At 42.9% G+C, this 18,804-nt stretch overlaps 1 protein-coding gene across 1 annotated transcript in view; it reads left to right on the top strand.

The window, feature by feature from the left end:
• Positions 1 to 4,637: 4,637 nt before the first annotated feature.
• The window catches only part of ADAM12 (ADAM metallopeptidase domain 12), a 369,569-nt gene continuing 355,402 nt past the window's right edge, over positions 4,638 to 18,804 (top strand). The window contains exon 1 of the mRNA XM_032281987.1: positions 4,638 to 5,209. Within this exon, the coding sequence (XP_032137878.1) occupies positions 5,122 to 5,209 (88 nt within the window). The 5' untranslated portion in view covers positions 4,638 to 5,121. The remainder of the gene's footprint in view (positions 5,210 to 18,804) is intronic.

The raw sequence follows: 18,804 nt of genomic DNA, 5'->3' as shown, positions 1-18,804 counted from the left end.
ATGGACTACTACTCAGCCATAAAAAAGAAAAAAATCACATCTTTTACAGCAACGTGGAGGGAGCTGGAGGCCATTATTCTAAGTGAAGTAACTCAAGAATGGAAAACCAAATGCCATATGTTCTTATAAGTAGGAGCTAAGCTATGAGTATGCAAAGGCATACAGAGTTGTATAATGGAATCTGAAGACTCAGAAGGGGAAGGGCAGAGGGGCATCAGGGATAACATAAACTACACATTAGGAACAACATATACTGCTCTGTTGACAGGTGCACCAAAGTCTCAGAATTCACCACTCCAGAATTCACCCATGTAACCAAAAACCACTTGTACCCCAAAAGTTACCGGGAAAAAAAAAAGAATGAGTCACTAAGCCCAGCCCACATGAGAAGGAGAGGGGATTAGGCTCTTTTTCTTAAACGAAGTATCCTCAAATGCTTGGTCATTCTTGTCATTGCTCATGTTTGCTTTTGAGATTCCCATTTGCCTTTCTCTGAGTGCTGCCTTTGCACTCAGCCTGCCCCTGCTGATGGTGGGAGAGATGAGAACCTGGGCCAGAGGCTGTCTTAGCAGCTGCTGCTCCAGGAGGTGCCTGTTTCTCTTAGTGCTGTCAGTCACTTGGGGTACATAAAATGGGATCTGGGGGTGTGTAGGGAGGGGCATAAGCTCCCCATCACGGCACGGTCATGAGTCACCTAATGACGTTTTGGTCAATCACATAGTACACCCTTGAGCACTTGTCAGGATGCTCCCATACAATTAAAACGGAGCTTCCCTATCCGGGTGTACCTTTTTTTCCTTAATCTTTTCCACTGAATTTTTACTGTACCTTTCTGCCTTTTTACTGTACCATTGCCTATGGTATTCAGTGGAGTCATGTGCCGTGCAGGTTTGTAGCCTAGGAGCTTTACCATGTAACCTGGATGTGTAGTAGGCTGTACCATCTAGATTTGTGTGAGTACACTCTGTGATGTTCACTCAGTGACAAAGCTGTCTAACGATGCCTTTCTTAGAAGGTGTCATTGTTTAGTATGACTGTCACTTGGTTGGAGAAGTTGAATGGTCAATGGGCAGGTGACATAGATGAATATAGATGGGATGGCCTTTCCTGTCTCTTGTGACACAGAGCATCCCCAAGTTCCTTGCCTCCGGTCCCAGGAGCATTCTTTCTTTGGCATTTAGATTGGCTACTTAAGTGCTGATTCTGTGCACTAATGAAAGCATCAGAGACGAGAGGGTTTAATCTGCCCAGAAGAGGTTCATTGGGGGCAGGTGTCTGAGGAGGTGAAGGCATGAATTCTTGAAGTGGGAGGTCTAGGAGAAGAAAAATCGACCACATGTTATTATAATATGCCGAGAGGAGCGGGAGTTTTCATCTCTCCAAGAGATGGAATTAAAATGATTTCCAAGAATCTTGATCTTGGGGCGACTGCATTTGTTTACCTTTGGAGTAAGGCTTGGGAGCTGTACTTGGAGAGATAAAGGCTGTTCTGCAAGCCTGTGTCTGAAGGTCTGTCAACAGGTCACGCTGTAAGGAGGCCGGCTCTTCACTTACTGCAGAAACTAGGAGTGGCTGCCTGTAAATTCCTAGCTTGGGAAAGTTTGCCTCCATTTTTCATCTGCTTGTACTCAGAGCAGATTGAGCTTACAGGAGCTTGGGTAAGAAATAAGTGCCCTGTTCGTTGTGAATGCCCAGGCTGTTAAACAAAAATAGCACACAGGAAACAGTATTGCAAAGGTCAATTCTTCCAGAAAGGAAGGGACAACAAGCCATCTATCTGAAATGTTCATGTGCAGATCTTGGCCTCTGACCCCACACCATTGCCTAACAATCCAGTATTGAATGTGATGTCAGCTTCCATTTCCTGTGAATGAGGAGGCAGAATTTCCATCCAAAGGCAGACCATCTGCCGGACGCAGGATTTGCTCTTTGCCTTAGCTGGCTGTTATTGATGTGTATGAAGGCTTTATGGAGACGGTGTCAGCCCAGGCCCCTTGCTTCACAGAGATGGTTAATTACAGGGTTGAAATCCAGGGCTTGTGGCTGGGATTTTATTTTTCTTTATTTTTCCCCTGCAATGGCTGTTTGGTTTCATTCAGTGAAAAATAAATCAAGGACAGTCTTGGGGTACATTTAGTTCTTTGGAGAAAGCTTTGCAACTTCCAGGTTTAAAAGAAATTGGACTTTTGCAGTCAAGATTAACAACTGAATATTGAAGAGCAAAAAGAAATTGATCATTAAGAGAAAACGTATACAAGGGCCCAAGCCCAGTGCACAGCACATATTAGGTCCATTTTGAATAAACCATGTAACCAGCCAGAAGGATTCAAGGGGCCAGTGGCTGGGCTCATCTGCAAGCAGATCTGGCCCTTTGAGCTCAAAGGAAACAATTTTGGATCCTTCTGCCTCAATGTGTCTGAAGTTCTATAGGCCACAAGTATCAGGTTCACCTAAGTACTTGCTAAAACTGTCCTTCCCAGACGTTTCTAATGAGAATCTCCAATGCAAATGCCAGAGGAATTGAGTTCTTAACAAACATCCCAGGGATCAGGTAGGTTGGGGGACATTGCATTAGTTCATCTCATGCTCACAACCACCTAGGAGGTTTGTATTTTTGCCTTCACTTAACAGATGCTAAAACTGAAGCTTGGAACTCAGGGTTAAAGAAACAGGCGGTATCTTTAACACATCTGAGGTTGGGCTCTGACCTACTTTGCTGTGTGGTGGTGGGAAAGCTCTGTCTCTGTATACTGCAGTTTCCTCATCTGTATATTCAGGATTTTAAAAATGAAATAATGCAGGTGAAAGACATTAGCACAGTACTCAATTATACAAAGTATGTAATGATTTATGAAGTAGCAAATGTATTAGTCCATTTTCATGCTGCTGATAAAGACATATACAAGACTGGGTAATTATTCAGGAAAAAGGTTTAATGAACTTATGGTTCCACATGGCTAGGGAGGCCTCACAATCATGGCAGAACACAAGGAGGGGCAAGTCACATCGTACATAGGTGGCAGCAGGCAGAGAGAGAGAGCTTGTGCAGGGGAAACTCCTCTTTTTAAAACCATCAGGTCTTGTGAGACTTATTCACTACCATGAGAACAGCACGGGAAAGACTTGCCTCCGTGATTCAATTACCTCCCACCAGGTCCTTCAATTGCACACACGTGGGAATTCAAGGTGAGATTTGGGTGGAGACACAGCCGAACCATAGCAATAAACAAGCCTAATTATTAAATAGGTTAAGTAACCTGCTCACACTGTCCAATAATGATTTATCAGTTTGTTCAGAAAGAAAAGTCTTTGAAAACAAGAGGATTTCTCATTAGTTTCCCAAGTCCCTAACATAGTGTTGCTCATGTTAATTGACTGAATCAATGAATGAAAAAAAGGACACTGCAAAGCTGATTGGTAGTACAGTTAGATATGACCCAGGGCTTGAACCAGGCCTGGTTTCCAGATATGGCAGCATTGGGAAGAGCGTGGGAGCCCGTGCTTCCCACTAAGGTTTAAAAAATAAAATTTTTAAAAAGCACTGCGCCTTGTTAGGAGGTTCGACCCGGTCTTTGGGAACACTGCAAAACTGGCGGTGGGAGAGAAATCCTGAGAAAAGCTCCTCTGCAGTAGGAAGACATGGTATGGAAGGCAGCTTCTTCAAAGCCTGGGTAACGGCCTCGTAGGAGTGAGTGCTCAGTTAGGAACCGGTGAGAGCTCGCAGGACTAGGATGGAATTTCTGCAGGTGGTTCTAGGTCTGAGCAGCACAGTAGAATCACCTGAGGCTTTGGAAACTATTGAGCTCCACGCATTGTAGGAAATTGTGAGTTAACTGGTCTCTGGGGGTGGCACTGTCTTTATTTCTTACTATTCTAATAAGTCCCCAAGGTTGGGAATCATGGTCGCCGTCAAGGTGGGCATCAGCCATCCTCCATAGCTGCAGCCATTTTTGTCTGTGCGGCCTCCTCGTTGCTGCTTTTGGTGGCCAAGCCAGGCTGAAGAGGCGAGGTCAGCCCGGAACTAGGATGAGAAGGCAAGGCCCACCATTCTTTCCTTGGTGTTTCTCCAAACACCCTGGGCTCCCCTGGCTTCAGAGCCTGGAGAGTCTCATTCTGAAAGCGTAGGAGTGCGCCCGGGGATCTTTTTAGCAAGCCAAGCCAGGTGCTTCTTACAATCAGGAAACTTCGGGAAAAGTCACTGTACTCCCTTTTCTGGGTCCAGGTCCTGGAAAGGAAACAGCCAATCTATCAACCTAAAGCCTGACACTGCAGATCAAAAGGAACGCCCAGGTGCTTTGTGCCTGAGTCCAGACTTGCTTCCGGGGCGCGAGATGCCCCGTTGGACACTTAGGGCAGGACGGGGGGCGCGCGCCGGGCTGTCGGCCGCTGTGGAGACCCGACCCGCACTCCGAGGGTTCCCGGCTAGCCAGGGAGCGAGCCGCCGAGTCATCGTTTCCAGCTTCAGACTGGAAAGCTGGACCGTGCCGCCGCGTGTGCTCTTGGCAGCCGGGCGCCCCGGGCCCTGCGGCCACATCATCCTGGGGCGGGGACGTGTGCGCTCCGGGCGCCCGGCCGCCACCAAGCCACGTCTATGCCGCCGGTGCGCGCGGCCAGGGAGGCGCCCTGCCCCAAGCCGCCCACCCCCGGGTCTGAGCGAGCCGCGGCTCGGGGCGGGACCCTGGCGGGGCGACCCGAGCGGTCTCTAGGACCCGCGGGACGCCGCCGACGGGCGGGGGTGCGGGGGAGACATAATTTGTTCCGTGGTAATGAGAACGGTGACTGCTGGCCGCGGATCCATTCCACAGTCCGGCCTTCTCTCACTAACGCTCTTCCTCGTCCCCGGGCCAACTCGGACAGTTTGCTCATTTATTGCAACGGTCAAGGCTGGCGTGTGCCAGAACGGCGCGCGCGCGCGCACGCACACACGGGGGCAAACTTTTTTAAAATGAAAGGCTAGACGAGCTCAGCGGCGGCGCGGGCGCTGCGCGAGGGCTCCGGAGCTGACTCTCCGCGGCAGGAAATCCCTCCGGTCGCGACGCCCGGCCCCGGCTCGGCGCCCGCGTGGGATGCTGCAGCGCTCGCTGCCGGGCCCAAGAGCTGCTGCACAGAAAGCCGGCGACCATGGCAGCGCGCCCGCCGCCCGCGCCCCCCGCCCGCGCCCTCCTGCTCGCCCTGGCCGGGGCTCTGCTCGCGCCCCGCGAGGCCCGAGGTAAGTCGCGGAGCCCGGGCGGCTGGCTCTGCCCGCCTCGCCGGGGACACACACGCTGCGCCCGAGCGCGCCGAAGTCCGGGGCTGCCCTGAGGGGCGGCGCGCCAGGGCGCATCTCCCGAGTCCCCCGGGCTCGCGCTTCCAGCGCGGCGATACCGACCCCCTCCCAGGTACCAGTTCCCCGGGGAAGGGGGACACATGGCCCGCAGCCCCATGGGGACCAGTGCCTGCCTCGGCGGGCACAGCCTCGGGACCGCTCCCCCGTCCACACCCTCCTGGGTGACATTTGCAGTTGTCTCTGTTTCTTGACAATTACACGTGTCGCTCGGGACGATGCGTGTCGGGTCCTCTTGCTGGCCCTGTCCCACAGTGATACCCCCACTCCAGGCTCCGGGCCAGCCCCCGCCTTCCCCGCTTACACGCTTGGGGTGGGCGCGCAGCGGCCCCGCAGGTGAGGCAGCCCCCTTCTCCGCAGGTGTGCCTGCTGCGCTCCACCGCGGGCTCTATTTTCATAAACGGACTCTCTTAGCTACTTCATTAGTTTCCTACCCACCCCCACTCCGCTATTCCTGATTTCCAGGTCACTCCCTGTCAGTCGCGGGCAAACTTCAGCCGAATTCTGCGTCCTCCCTCCACTCAGTTTCCCTGCGGTGAATTACCACCCACATCAACTTGGTGTAAAGCGAAAACTTATTTAGGAGTTTAATATGAGGATCTTATGGTTGTTTTGCAGGCTTAGATTTTCCCGAGTTATATCCTCTTAAAACCGGGCACCTGTGGATCCCGTTTGCACAGTGAGGGCTCACCCAGCAGGTGCCTTTTTAAAAATCCGGGAGCTTCCCCCGGTCGCCGCCGCCGTCTTCTTTCTGCCGCCTGGGGCGCTGTCGGTCCACGGATGAACGACTCGCCTTGGCCCCAAGCTCTAAATTTCTATGATTCTATATAACAGGCATTTATTTTTCAACAACTGGCCTCAATCACGAGCCGTTACCACTTTATGATACGTTTTATTTTGCGATTGCCACTGCTGCCCTCCACCCCCACCGCGTCTACTGTAATGTGGCTAAAACCCAGTTCTTGTTAAAATCCACACGGGGAACACCAATTTGGGGATTAACGATTAAATGCAAAGATTGCACAATGCAATGAGAAAGTCAAGAAAGAATAGTGCTGAGGGTTTAAAGAACTCAATGACCTGTAGTGAATTTTGCTTTGAAAGACTTTTATACAAATTGGCCCTTTTGAATGTTTATTGAGAAAGAACTTTTTAAAAAACAGAAAGTGTCTCAAAGTGTGCCTGACGTGGCCTTTAACTTGGCACGGGCTTTGTACACATAAAGTCTACTGATCAGGGACAAACTTTTTTTTTTTAGGGGAAAATGTTTATTAAATCCAACTAATAATGGGAAATCATTTCTTGGGTGTGTGTTTATTAAATCAATTTAAAATGTTTGTTAAATCCGGCTAATAATGGGAAATTATTTCTTGGGTGTGTGTCGTGGGGAGGACTTTTACTATTTTATGACTTCAGCTTTGGTGGAGAGAGTTTTTCCTTAAGATAGATATGACCCAAAATAGAAAACCTTATGCAGGGAGGCATAAGCACTTTGAATGGATTACCTATTGTGACCTATTCCAGGATTCACTGCTTGTTTACCCTTAGACTCTCAGTATCAAGTCTTCAATCATCAGTGCCCCAAATCATACCACTGAGGCTGTTTAAAGCTCCAAACATATAATGAAACATTTCTTTACCTTGGCAAAATAGAAGGAGGAATTGCTACTTGTTGCGACTGAGCATATTCTGAGTTTGTTCCTAGGCTTGTCTGTACCCTGAGCCCTGGCACAGTTGCCTACTTGGTACCTTCTGAGGCAACTCAGCCTAACAAGTCCAAAGCAGAACCCTAGATCCCAAACTCACTAGTTGCAAATCATTCCTTCCCCAGTCTTCCCAAACTCAGTAACAACCTCCTCTGCCTTCTCCAGATGCCTTGTGCTAACAGGTAGGAAGTCATCCTGGCGTCTCCCTTTTTACTCCATAAGCCACCAACCTCCTGAAGGTATTCCCATCTACCCACTTCCTTACACTCCAAAGTATGCCTCTCCCAGTCCAGGCCACCTTATAGGAAAAATCTCTTCTGCGGAAGCCGCTTATCCATCTTACCCAGCTGGCCTCCTGGCCTTTCACTTATCCCTGCACGGCATATTCGCCTCCACAACAGAGCCAAAGTTGTTATTTTCAATCATGAGTTAGATAATTCAAGTTTCCTGTCTGAAACTCCCCAGTGGCTATCACCCTTCGGAAAGAAAATCCAAACCTCAGCATGACCTAATTCCTGTTTTCCTTTCTGATCCCCTTTCTTACCATTCTCCCCTTGCTCACGCTACTCCAGACATACTGCCTTCTCTTCTTTTCAACTTCCCAATATAGTAGTGCCATCATTAAAAAAAAATAATAATCAATGTTTGCACTAAGAAGACTTTGCAAATACTTTTCACTGTTTTGCCATGCAGTGTTTTATGGCATTTCATCCCTCTTGTAACTTTCTGCTTTTCCTAGAGTTAATAATTGCCTTGTTTTGATTTTTGTTTGCTTTATTTTCTGTGCACCAAGCTGTAATATTGTGATATAATATGAAATGTATATTTGGCTTCTGCTCCTGGTTCCTGGCACAGAACTCCTAAAATCCTTGGAATTTCTGGGGTATTAAGAGTGTCTTTTGTATGCTAATCAGCTTACCAAGGCATGATGGAAGTCAGGACTTTCAATGTCTCTCCCCTGGCAACCTCCAGGGAGGGGAGAGGAATTGAAGGTTGACTTGATCGCCAGTGGTGTAATTAATCACACCTATGTAATTAGGCCTCCATAAATTCTCCAAAGGACAAGGTTTGTAGAATTTCCAGATTGCTGAGCAAATCAAAATTTCTGGAGGGTGGTGCTTCTAGGGAGGGCATAGAAGCTCTGTATCCCTTTCCACATTCTCTGCCCTTTGCATCTCTTGCAACTGCTGTTCATCTGTGTCCTTAATTACATCTTTCATTAATATAATAAACTGGTAAATATAAGCAAGTGTTTTCTGGGATTCTGTGAGCTAACCTAACAAATTAACCAAACCTGAGAAGGGGGTTGTGGGACCCCCAATTTATAGCTAGTTGATCAGAAGTATAGGTGTGACAATCTACTACTTGTGATTGGCATCTGGCATTGGGGGGCAGTCTTGTGGGACTGAGCCCTGAACCTGTGTGATTTGGTGCTTTCTCTGGAATAGGGTTAAATTGTAGGATACCCAGTTGATGTCCATTGAAAAATTAGTGGTTGGTGGGAAGAAATTCCCACACATTTGATTAGAGGTGAAACATTCAGTTCTGAGAGAGAGAGTAGGGGAAATACTTGGTTTTTGTTTTTTCTCATCCACTACACAACCTCTATTTACCTCCACACTTTCTGGAAGAACTATCAAGCTCCTTTCCATATGATCAAACACATCAGGCAATCTAAGCCATGATTTTTTTTTTTGACGTCATTTTTCCTGGAGCCCTTCCTCCTCCTGTTCCAATATGATTTGGTTACTTTTTAGGCATAAATTACAGCTGTTGTTTGAGGACTACCCGTATTACCAAGATGCTAAGAATTCCTCTTGCATCCTTCCTGTGTTGAATCACCTACATTCTGAGCACCATAACTATTTATTAGTTCATCCCTCATTTCTGTGGGCATATTTTCCAGTAACTTCCTGAGGAAGGGTGTTGGGGAGATACAATTTTTTTTTTTTTTTATAACTTGTGAATGTATCAGGGATGCTTTCAGCTGCAAATAACAAAAAGAAACTTGAAACCAGCAATTTTTACAAGCTTGTATTCTTTACAAGCAGTTGCAAAGTAAGAAGTTTGGTGGCTGGTCTAACCGGTGTGGCAGGTCAATTATGTGATCGGGGACACAAGCACATTCTTTCTTTTATTTCTATCTGTGCTGCTTAGATATTGACTTTTGCCTTTATGCTTACTTCTTCGTGGTCTCATGATAGCTGCTGTAACTTGTGGCATCATATCTGCATTCCAGGCAGTAATACAGCAGAAAGGACAAAAGGCAGAACCAGTCAAATCTATTTTCATCAGGAAAATAATGTTTCCACAAGCCTTTTTGGTAGATTTTGTCTTAGATATCATTGGCTAGACTGTGACACAGGGCCACTGCTAGCTTGTACAGAATACTAGAAAAGTAAATATTTTTAACTATGTACATTGGTTCTTCAAACAAAACAGTTCTGTGAGTAAAAAAGAAGGTTGGAATGTGTCTCTGGCTTACCTTGTTTCTCTCTCACTCTCACACACACACACACACACACACACACACACACACACACGGGCAAACCCATACATTCATTCATTCCACCTTTGATTGCTTATTTATTTAGGCACAAAATTCCAAGAAATAAGTCACATTTTCTCAGCATTTTATAAGGCATTTCTTCATTGTCACTATGGCCATACATTACTGCTTGAGAAGTTGATGGTATTCTGCTTATCAAGACTTTAAATGTAGTCTTTTTTTCTTTTTGGAAATTATTGTCTTTTTTCCTTGTCACTAGTATTTTTGCATTTTATGATTATGTGCTGTAGCAATGCTCTTATCAGTAATTTTTAGGAACTCAGTGGGCCCCTTCATTTTGAAAATTCATATTATAAAGTTTTAGTGTATTTTCTTGTATTAGTTCTTTGATTATTTCTTCCTTACTGTTTTTACCACAGTTTTTCTGAAACTGCTATTAGCTGAATGTTGTAATCTCCTGAAAACATCCTTTAATTTTCTTATTTTTCATCCCTTTGTGTTTTTGTTCTACTTTCTGGGACAGTTGTTTAATTTCATTTTCCAACCCTTCTTTTTAAGTTTTTGGCCAGGCACAGTAGCTCATATCTGTAATCCTAGCTCTTTGAGAGGCTGAGGCAGGAGAAGTGCTTGAGCCCAGGAGTTCAAGACCAGCCTGCGCAACATAGTGAGACCCCCCCCCATCTCAACAAAAAATTTGTAAAAAAATTAACTGACCATGGTGTTATACACCTTTATTTCCAGCTATTCAGGATCCTGAGGTGAGAGGGTCACTTGAGTCCAGAAGGTCAAGGCTGCAGTGAGCCATGATCATGCCATGGTACTCCAGCCTGGTTGACAGAATGAGACCCTGTATCAAAATAAATACATAATTTTAAATTTTATCCTACCACATTTAATTTCCAAGAGGTGTTTCTTGTGCTGTGAATGTTCTTTTATTCTTATTATAGTGTCCTCTTCTTTTTTTGTAATGGATATAATATTGCTATTAGCTCTGAATGTGTTAGTCATTACTTATTAAACATTTTTTTGTTCACCTCATTCTCATTGTTAGCTTTAAATTCTTTTTCCTCACATTTGTTTAATATCTGATTTCCTTCAAATGTCTAATTTTTGGCTCTCTGTTGATATTTAATAATGAGAGATTAAAGAGCTGATTGGAAGTTCTGTGTACTTCCACAGATGGATTTACTGACTGATGAACTTTCATTTTGCTGAGAGACGTCCACATACCATGGACTCTGTGTTTCTTAGGCTGGTCAATTTCTCCTAGGAAGAATCCCTCAGCTTCCTGCCAAGGCAATTTGAGTCTGGCAGTTGAAGCCTGGCTCTGAGGCCTGTGAGCTGAGCACAGGAAAAGAAGATAGTGTTGCCATTAAGTATGCTTATATTGTTTGTTTATTTATTTATTTATTTATTTTTAATTTTTATTTATTTTATTTTTTAAGATGGAGTTTCGCTCTTTACCCAGGCTGGAGTGCAATGGCACGATCTCGGCTCACCACAACTTCCACCTCCTGGGTTCAGGCAATTCTCCTGCCTCAGCCTCCCGAGTAGCCAGGACTACAGGCACGTGCCACCATGCCCAGCTAATTTTTTGTATTTTTAGTAGAGACGGGGTTTCACCATGTTGACCGGGATGGTCTCGATCTCTTGACCTTGTGATTCACCTGCCTCGGCCTCCCAAAGTGCTGGGATTACAGGCGTGAGCCACCGCGCCCGGCCGCTTATATTGTTTAAAGTTAATCCTTTTGTTTTCAGTTTAGCACTTTGCTACCCCTTCTTCACAATGCCTGGGAGTCCTTTTGTACAGAACTTCTCTACTTCAGTGTCTTCAAGAAATACACCTCCTGTGTCGATCAGAGTAGGACAGGCCGTCACCCAGATGTGTGGGCTTTGCAAGGGATCTAGGGCTGTAGCTTCTCCTTATACAGCCTTTTAGCCTCAGCCTATGTGGGCCTTGGGAGGTGCCCAGTGCCCGTGTTGTGAAGCCTTTCTGCTTATCCATCTCACCTTTCTGATGGCTACCCTTCTCTCCAGGTCATAAGTTCTTATTCTCTGTTCCCTGCTAAATAGGTAACAATTTTTCCATCCCCTTTCCATCTCCCAAAGCTTTGCTGCTTTGTTTTATAATTATTATTATTGTTATGTTTTGAGATAGGGTCTTGTGTTGTCATCCAGGCTGATGTACAGTGGTGCAGCCACAGCTCACTGCAACCTTGAGGCTCAAGTGATCCTCCTACCTCAGCCTCTCTGGTAGCTGGGACTCCAGGTACACACTACTATGCCCAACTAATTTGTTTTTAATTTTTTAAATTTTGCTCAGACATGGTGGCTCACACCTGTAATCCCAGCACTTTGGGAGGCCAAGGCAGATGGATCACTTTTCAGGAGTTTGAGTCCAGCCTGCCCAACATGGTGAAATCCTATCTCTACTAAAAAAAAAAAAAAAAATACAAAAATTAGCCAGACATGGTGGTGGGCACCTGTAATCCCAGCTACCCCAGAGGCTGAAGTAGGAGAATCGCTCGAGCCTGGGAGGAAGAGAATACAGTGAGCCAAGACCACACCGCTGTACTCCAGCCTGGGTGGCAGAGTAAGATTCTGTCTCAAAAACTAAAAATGAAAATATAATTTTAAAATTTTTATACAGACGGAATCTCAGTCTGTTGCCCCAGGCTGAAATTCCTGGGCTCAAGCATTCTCCTGCCACAGCCTCCCAAAGTGTTGGGATTACAGACATTGAACCATGGTATGCAGCCTATTATTGTTATTATAATTATTCCCTTATTGTAGGGTTTCAGAAGCAAGTACAGATAAACACCTGTGACTCTGCCATGTACATTTAGAAGTTAGCTGGGACTTTTATTACCATGCTCAACATATAGATGTATTTTCTTTCTTTCATTTGTCATTTGGCACTTTCTACTCCTTCCTTGTGGAAACAAAAATTAAACTCATTTTTAAATGTTTCAAAACTTTCTTTTCAAAACCTATAAAAACTCAAAGTCAACATATACCTAATTAGATAAATGTTGCAGCTGTGGAAACTGTAACAAAATTTTTCTTAAGGAATGCAGCTACATCATTTAAAGAAGCTAAACACATTTCTTCCTGATGTAGATGATGCTGTAATGAACTCATTAGAGTTGCAGGAAAAAAAAATTTTGTATCAGAGTGTGTTTCAGAGGCCTCTTTAAGCTAAATTGTTTCTGCAGCATCCATGATTTATAAAGACAGGTGTAGAATTTTCAGATGTTTCTTCTGTACCAAATGGCTAGCCCTACAGCCCTTTGGCTGTGCGCCCACAGGGAGCTATATGAAGCGGCCCTGGGGTATGTACATGCTATTTAGTTGTCAGCTCTCTGGGATGGAGAAGTTAAATTGATATAATCTTGACAGAATGTTTGTGAAGGTAGTTGCTGTGCCTTTTTCATAATTGTTTCTTTATATGTTTGGTTACTATTTTATTCAACCTAAAATTCTCATACCAGCAGACTGTTACTTAAAAAGGCATTTGTTGAGTGCTTCAGTGCCAGGAGCTGTGCTCAGGTCTTTGCATGCACTATCTCATTCATTCAATTCTGGTGAAAGAATCTTGTGTGTCCTTTTAGTACCCTCATTCTGTAAAATCGGAAATGATAGCCTCAGACAGTGAGATCAGCAGTGACAGGTGCAAGGCAGCCTAGGCTACCTCATGCTGAAGACTGGCTCTTAACCTAGCTGTGGCAAACATTTTGAAACCTATCTTTGCCATAGCCATAACAGTGAGATTGTAATTAGCTTGGTTCTCAGCCAAAGGGTAATGCAGTTCAAATAAACTTTATTTGAAATGGGCACATTGAATATTATACTTTCTCCCAGGCTGCCATTTCAATCTTCATACATTCTCCAACCCATTTTTCATCATGTTTCTTTTGTGCTTTATTTAATGCCCAATATACCTTGCCTCCAGTTGATAGATGGGATGGAGAAGCCAAATAGTTCAGCATCATATTGATATTTTTTATCCTTTAAGCTTTTATGTCATTCCAAGGCTACATTAAGAGCTCAGCTTCTTGGCAACTGTTTAAAAAATTGGACAGCTTCACTGGATAACATTTTCTGTCTGTTTACCTACTCCCGGAAGCCTTGACCTGCTTAATCAGTTTAGGTGATCCATTCTTAGAAATGTTGAAACACCTTGACATGTCTTCCCCTAGCAGGCATGGTGAGTACTGGCCTGCAATTTGGCCAAAAGATTCCTTGTATTTTGTGTTGCCATATTTGTCATTAAAGCTAGGATAGGATTGGAGCATTTCTTGTGAGAGATATGCTCACTTGAATCTGAATGTGATCTGAGAACCTGGCCTTGCTTTTTAATTTTGTTTTGTTTTCATCCTGAGGGTTGTGGTTTTTGATTTTTGTTTTTCGTTTTTTTCGGTACTGTTCTTCAGAGCTTGCATTAGGATTTAGAGTCTGCACTATACCTTAAAGTGCATGTGTTGTCTGCCTATGGAAAGGTACATTCCTGAAGCATACTAAGTAAAACTTTTGAACTAAAATCATTTTTTCAGTCAGTTTCAATTTGAGATGATTATGAAAAATATGATTGAAAAAGAAACCTGGCCCCATCCTTCATTTATTTCTAAAATATAACCATATTAAAGTTGAAAAATGGGCATAGAATAAATTATAAACCCATATTTTTGCCAGCCAGATTCTACTATATATGCTGCAGAACTTTCAATATTTAAAGATGTAAAATGTTAAAGATATGTTTATAGCCATCCTGTTCTCTCCGCCCATTCAGCCTATTTTGTCGCAGTCTTCCTTTTGCATAGGCTATACTACTGTGAAGTTGGTTGGTTCGTGTGTGTGTGTGTGTGTGTGTGTGTGTGTGTGTGTGTACACATCTACCCCTAATCAATATCTGATATTCTTTATGTTTGTAAGTATTAGGTAAATGGTACCCTGCTACATATGACAACCTTCTGCTACTTTCTTTTAAATCAATATATATTTTAGACTTACACATTTATATGCTTGGTTCATTTCTTTTAATTAAATGAATAAATTGTAACTTGTGTATTCCTCTGTTGATAAATTTGTTTTCCCCAACTTTTTGATATTGTGATGATGCCAGGATCCTTGCTATCTTATGTATGGTCGTAAGCTCTAGGGGATCTATTACAAGTGAATTACTGAGCTGTAGAGCCCACCAATTTTTTTTTATATCTTTTTTTTTAAAAAAAAATTTTATTGCATTTTAGGTTTTGGGGTACATGTGAAGGACATGCAAGATTGTTGCATAGGCACACACGTGGCAGTGTGATCTGCTGCCTTCCTCCCCATCACCCACATCTAGCACTTCTCCCCATGCTCTCTCTCCCCAACTTCCCTCCCCCCGCTGTCCCTCCCCTATTTCCCCCCAATAGACCCCAGTGTGTAGTGCTCCCCTCCGTGTCCATGTGGTCTCATTGTTCAACACCCGCCTATGAGTGAGAACATGCAGGCACACCAATTTTTTACTATAACATATTTTGTTAAGTTGCTTTCCAAATTTTTTGTACCAATTTATGTGCCTACTTATTGGAGAGTTCTGGTTACCCATGTAGCTGTCAGTACCTGGTATTTTCAGGCTTTTAAATGTTGCCAAGGTGGATGTTAAATATTTCATTGTTTTATTTGGCATTTTTCTCATTGCAAAAGACTCTAAGATTCTTATAGGTTTATATGTTCTTTGTATTTCTTCTTTGAATTACTTATCCTTATTTACTTATATTTCTTAGTTTAAGCAATACTTCTTTCTTGAGCTCAGAAAGAAAATTTTATAATTTCTTCTAAATTTAAAATTTTTGCTGTTCCCTTTTAGAATAACTGGAATTCAATTTTCATTTATTGTATGAGATTCATGCCTATGTTTCCACCCATCTGGAAAACCAAGTGATCTAGTAACATTTGCTGAATTCTTTTCCACTTCTGATAAACAGCAAGAATACACAGATGTGCTTCTGGCTTCTTTACCTTACTATTCTATTTACCTCAGTTCCAGCATCATATTGTTCTCAGTATCCTGTACTTCATAATAAGCATTCAGTGTTTAGATTGGTTGGTGTGATGGTTAAACTTGATTGGATTGAAGGATGCAAAGTATTGATCCTGGGTGTGTCTGTGAGGGTATTGCGAAAGGAGATTAACACTGGAGTCAGCGGGCTGGGAAAGGCAGACCCCCCGCTTAGTCTGAATGGGCTCCATCTAATCAGCTGCCAGCATGGCCAAGATTTAAAGCAGGCAGAAAAGTGTGAAAACACTAGACTGGCTTAGCCTCCCAACCTACATCTTCTCCTGTGCTGTATGCTTCTTGCCCTTGAACATTGGACTCCAGGCTCTTCAGCTTTGGGACTGAGACTGGCTTCCTTGCCCCTCAGCTTACAGATGGCCTATTGTGGGACCTTGTGATCATGCGAGTTAATACTCCTTAATAAACTCTCCTTTATATATATCTCTATTAGTTCTGTCCCTCTAGAGAACCCTAATACAGTGGTACATAGTGGTACACAGGGCAGACACTGAAGCCAGCTTGCTGGAATTTGCAGATCAGCTCTGACACCTGGCTCCTGACATGTGATCTTGAGAAGGTGACTAACTGACCAATCATCCTGTGTGCCCAGACTTTCCTAATTTAGCACTGAAGATCCCACGTCACAGGAAACCCCTCAGTGCCAGACAAATTGGGATTGTTGGTCATCCCAAAACTTGGACAAACTTGGTAATCTTTTTCTTTCTCCATTTTTCCCTTGATGAAATGGTGATAATAATTAAATCTACCTCCACAGGGCCTTGCTGCAGGTGAAATGAAAGAATACATGTACACTGTTTCGAGCAGTGCTCAGACCGTGCTAAGTACTTGATAAAGTTTAACATCTCCTTCCCTTCTCCCCCTTTTCCTTTAAAGTTATCTTGACTGTCCCTGAAACTTTAGTGTTTAATATGAAGTTTAGAATCTTCTTGTTAAGTTCTGCAAAATACTCTATGGGGACTTGTAGATTAATTTAGGGGATAATTGATATCCTCATGACATTAAGACTTCCCATGATGAATGTGGTGATTTCTCTATTTGTTCCCTTTAATGCTACTCAATTAGTTTTTAGTAATTTTCTCTTCAAGGTTCTTTCACATCTTTGTAAGATATATTTCTAGATATCCTAAGTACCTCATAGATTTGTTGTCACTTTAGATGGTATCACTGTTTTGTTTTTTTTTTAAAGATTTTTAACTTTTTAAAATGAAAAGTTTTAAATATACACAGAAGTAGACAGACTGCAATCAATACTCATGTTTCTATCACTCAGTTTCAACAAGTGTCAGCTCATGGCTATTCCTGTTTTATCTGTGGAGTCATTTCTTTATTGAAAGTTCTAATCAATGTTTTCTTTTCGGTATATAGGAATGTTACTTATTTTTGTATGTTGACTTTGAATTCAGAAATTTTGCTCAATTTTTTTGTTAATCCTGATGATTCAAATCATAGTTAGGTACTTGCTCCATTTTTATTTTAATAGTTTGTCTGTAGATTGACTTCATAGAAATTCTAAGAGAATAATCACGTGAAAGGGTAAGTTTTGTTTTTTCCTTTACAGTCCTTATGCACTCTACTTCTTTTATTTTTCTTCTTTCATTGGGTAGCATCTCCATTACAATGATGAATGTAAGCATTAGCCAGGCCCAATGACTCACATCTGTAATCTCAGCACTTTGGGAGGCTGGGGAGGAGGAAGGGGGATTACTTGAGCCCAGAAGTTTGAGAGCAGCCAGAGCAACATGAGGGCACGCCATTTCTACAAAACAAAGTCATATGTGGTGGCGTGCACCTGTAGTCCCAGCTACATGGGAGGCTGAGGTGGGAGGATTGCTTGAACCCAGGAGATCAAGGCTGCAGTGAGCTGTGATCTTGCACTGCACTCCAGCCTGGGAGACATGGAGAGACCCTGTCTCAAAAAAGAAAGAAAGAAAAAAGAAGTGATTGGTAGTCTCCTTGTTTTATTTTTTTTTTCCAACTTTGATGAGAATAACTAACTTTTGCTATATTTACACATCTTTCTTTTCTTTCTTCTAATATAAGATTCTAATATAAGTAGAATTAAGGATAATTCTAATATAAGTAGAATTAAGAATAATTCTAATATAAGTAGAATTATTTATACCTACTTCTTCCCAGTTCTGTTAATGTAGAGGTTACCTATTCTGTTTCCACAGTTTGGGTAGTGCCATTAAATTTTTAACATTTATGCTTCAGTAACAGAGTCAGTAACTTTGGCCTCCTCCCAAACAATTCTATAGGCTAACTGTGCTTTAATGCCCTTCTTTGCTCCTCCCGTTTTTTATTGTTGTCTAGCATTTCAGTTCTGCCATTTTGAAACACATCCCTCATCAGAAAATGTAGTGCAGAAATACTAGGCTTTGTTCTGTGCTGAGCAGTCCAGGCTTATGCTGATTTATTCCATGCAAAGAGTTTCTTGTCTTTTCTTTTCTTCCTTTTTTTGAACCATGGCTTCTTGCAAACCACTTCCACTTCTGAATCCAGTCACTTCTTATTGAAGTGATCTTCTGTTGAAGGTCTCTGAGTAGCAAATTCCCTATATTTGTTTACCTGGAAAACATTTTTCTTTTTTGTAAATGTTGCTTTAGCTATGTACAGATAACTAAACCAGAGGTTGGCAATTGTTTTCTTTTAGCAGATATTACCTGTCGTATCCTGGCCTCTCCTGTTGTTGTTAAGAAGTCTTTTGTTTAATGACTGCCTTTGCACTAAACCTGCTTTTTTCTCTGGTTACTTTTAAGGTAGTTCTTTGGTGGTGATGGTGGTGGTGGAGTGTGTTTGTGTGCGTGTGTGTGTGTGTGTGGGGGTGTGTGTGTGTGTGTGTGTGTGTGTGTGTGTGTAGTTCTATATCATGTGTTTTTATATAGTTTTATATAAAATTTGTGTATTTCTGGCCTTGCTCTGCTTCTTGAATCCAATCAATTATTTAAAAAATTTTTTAGCTAGCATCTCTTTAGTTACTGCCTTGCCCTTTTTTCCTCATCAGTCCCTTTAGAACTTTTGTTATATAGAGTTAGACCTTATAATTCAGTCATCCTGTTTTTTTAGCTTCTCTTTATCTCTTTATTACTCTTCACTTTATATTTTGGGTGATGTCTACAAGTCCAAATTTTCATTTTACCAATTCTCTCTTAAGCTGTGTCTAAATGCTGTTTAAACTGTCTATTGAATTAACATTTTTCAATAT

The sequence above is a fragment of the Sapajus apella genome, unplaced genomic scaffold, assembly GCF_009761245.1.
Source record: "Sapajus apella isolate SASKATOON/1434 unplaced genomic scaffold, GSC_monkey_1.0 scaffold13, whole genome shotgun sequence".
NCBI classification, from domain to species: Eukaryota; Metazoa; Chordata; class Mammalia; order Primates; family Cebidae; genus Sapajus; species Sapajus apella.
The sequence above is the reverse complement of the archived record's forward strand: the minus strand, read 5'-3'. Positions and strand labels throughout refer to the sequence as shown.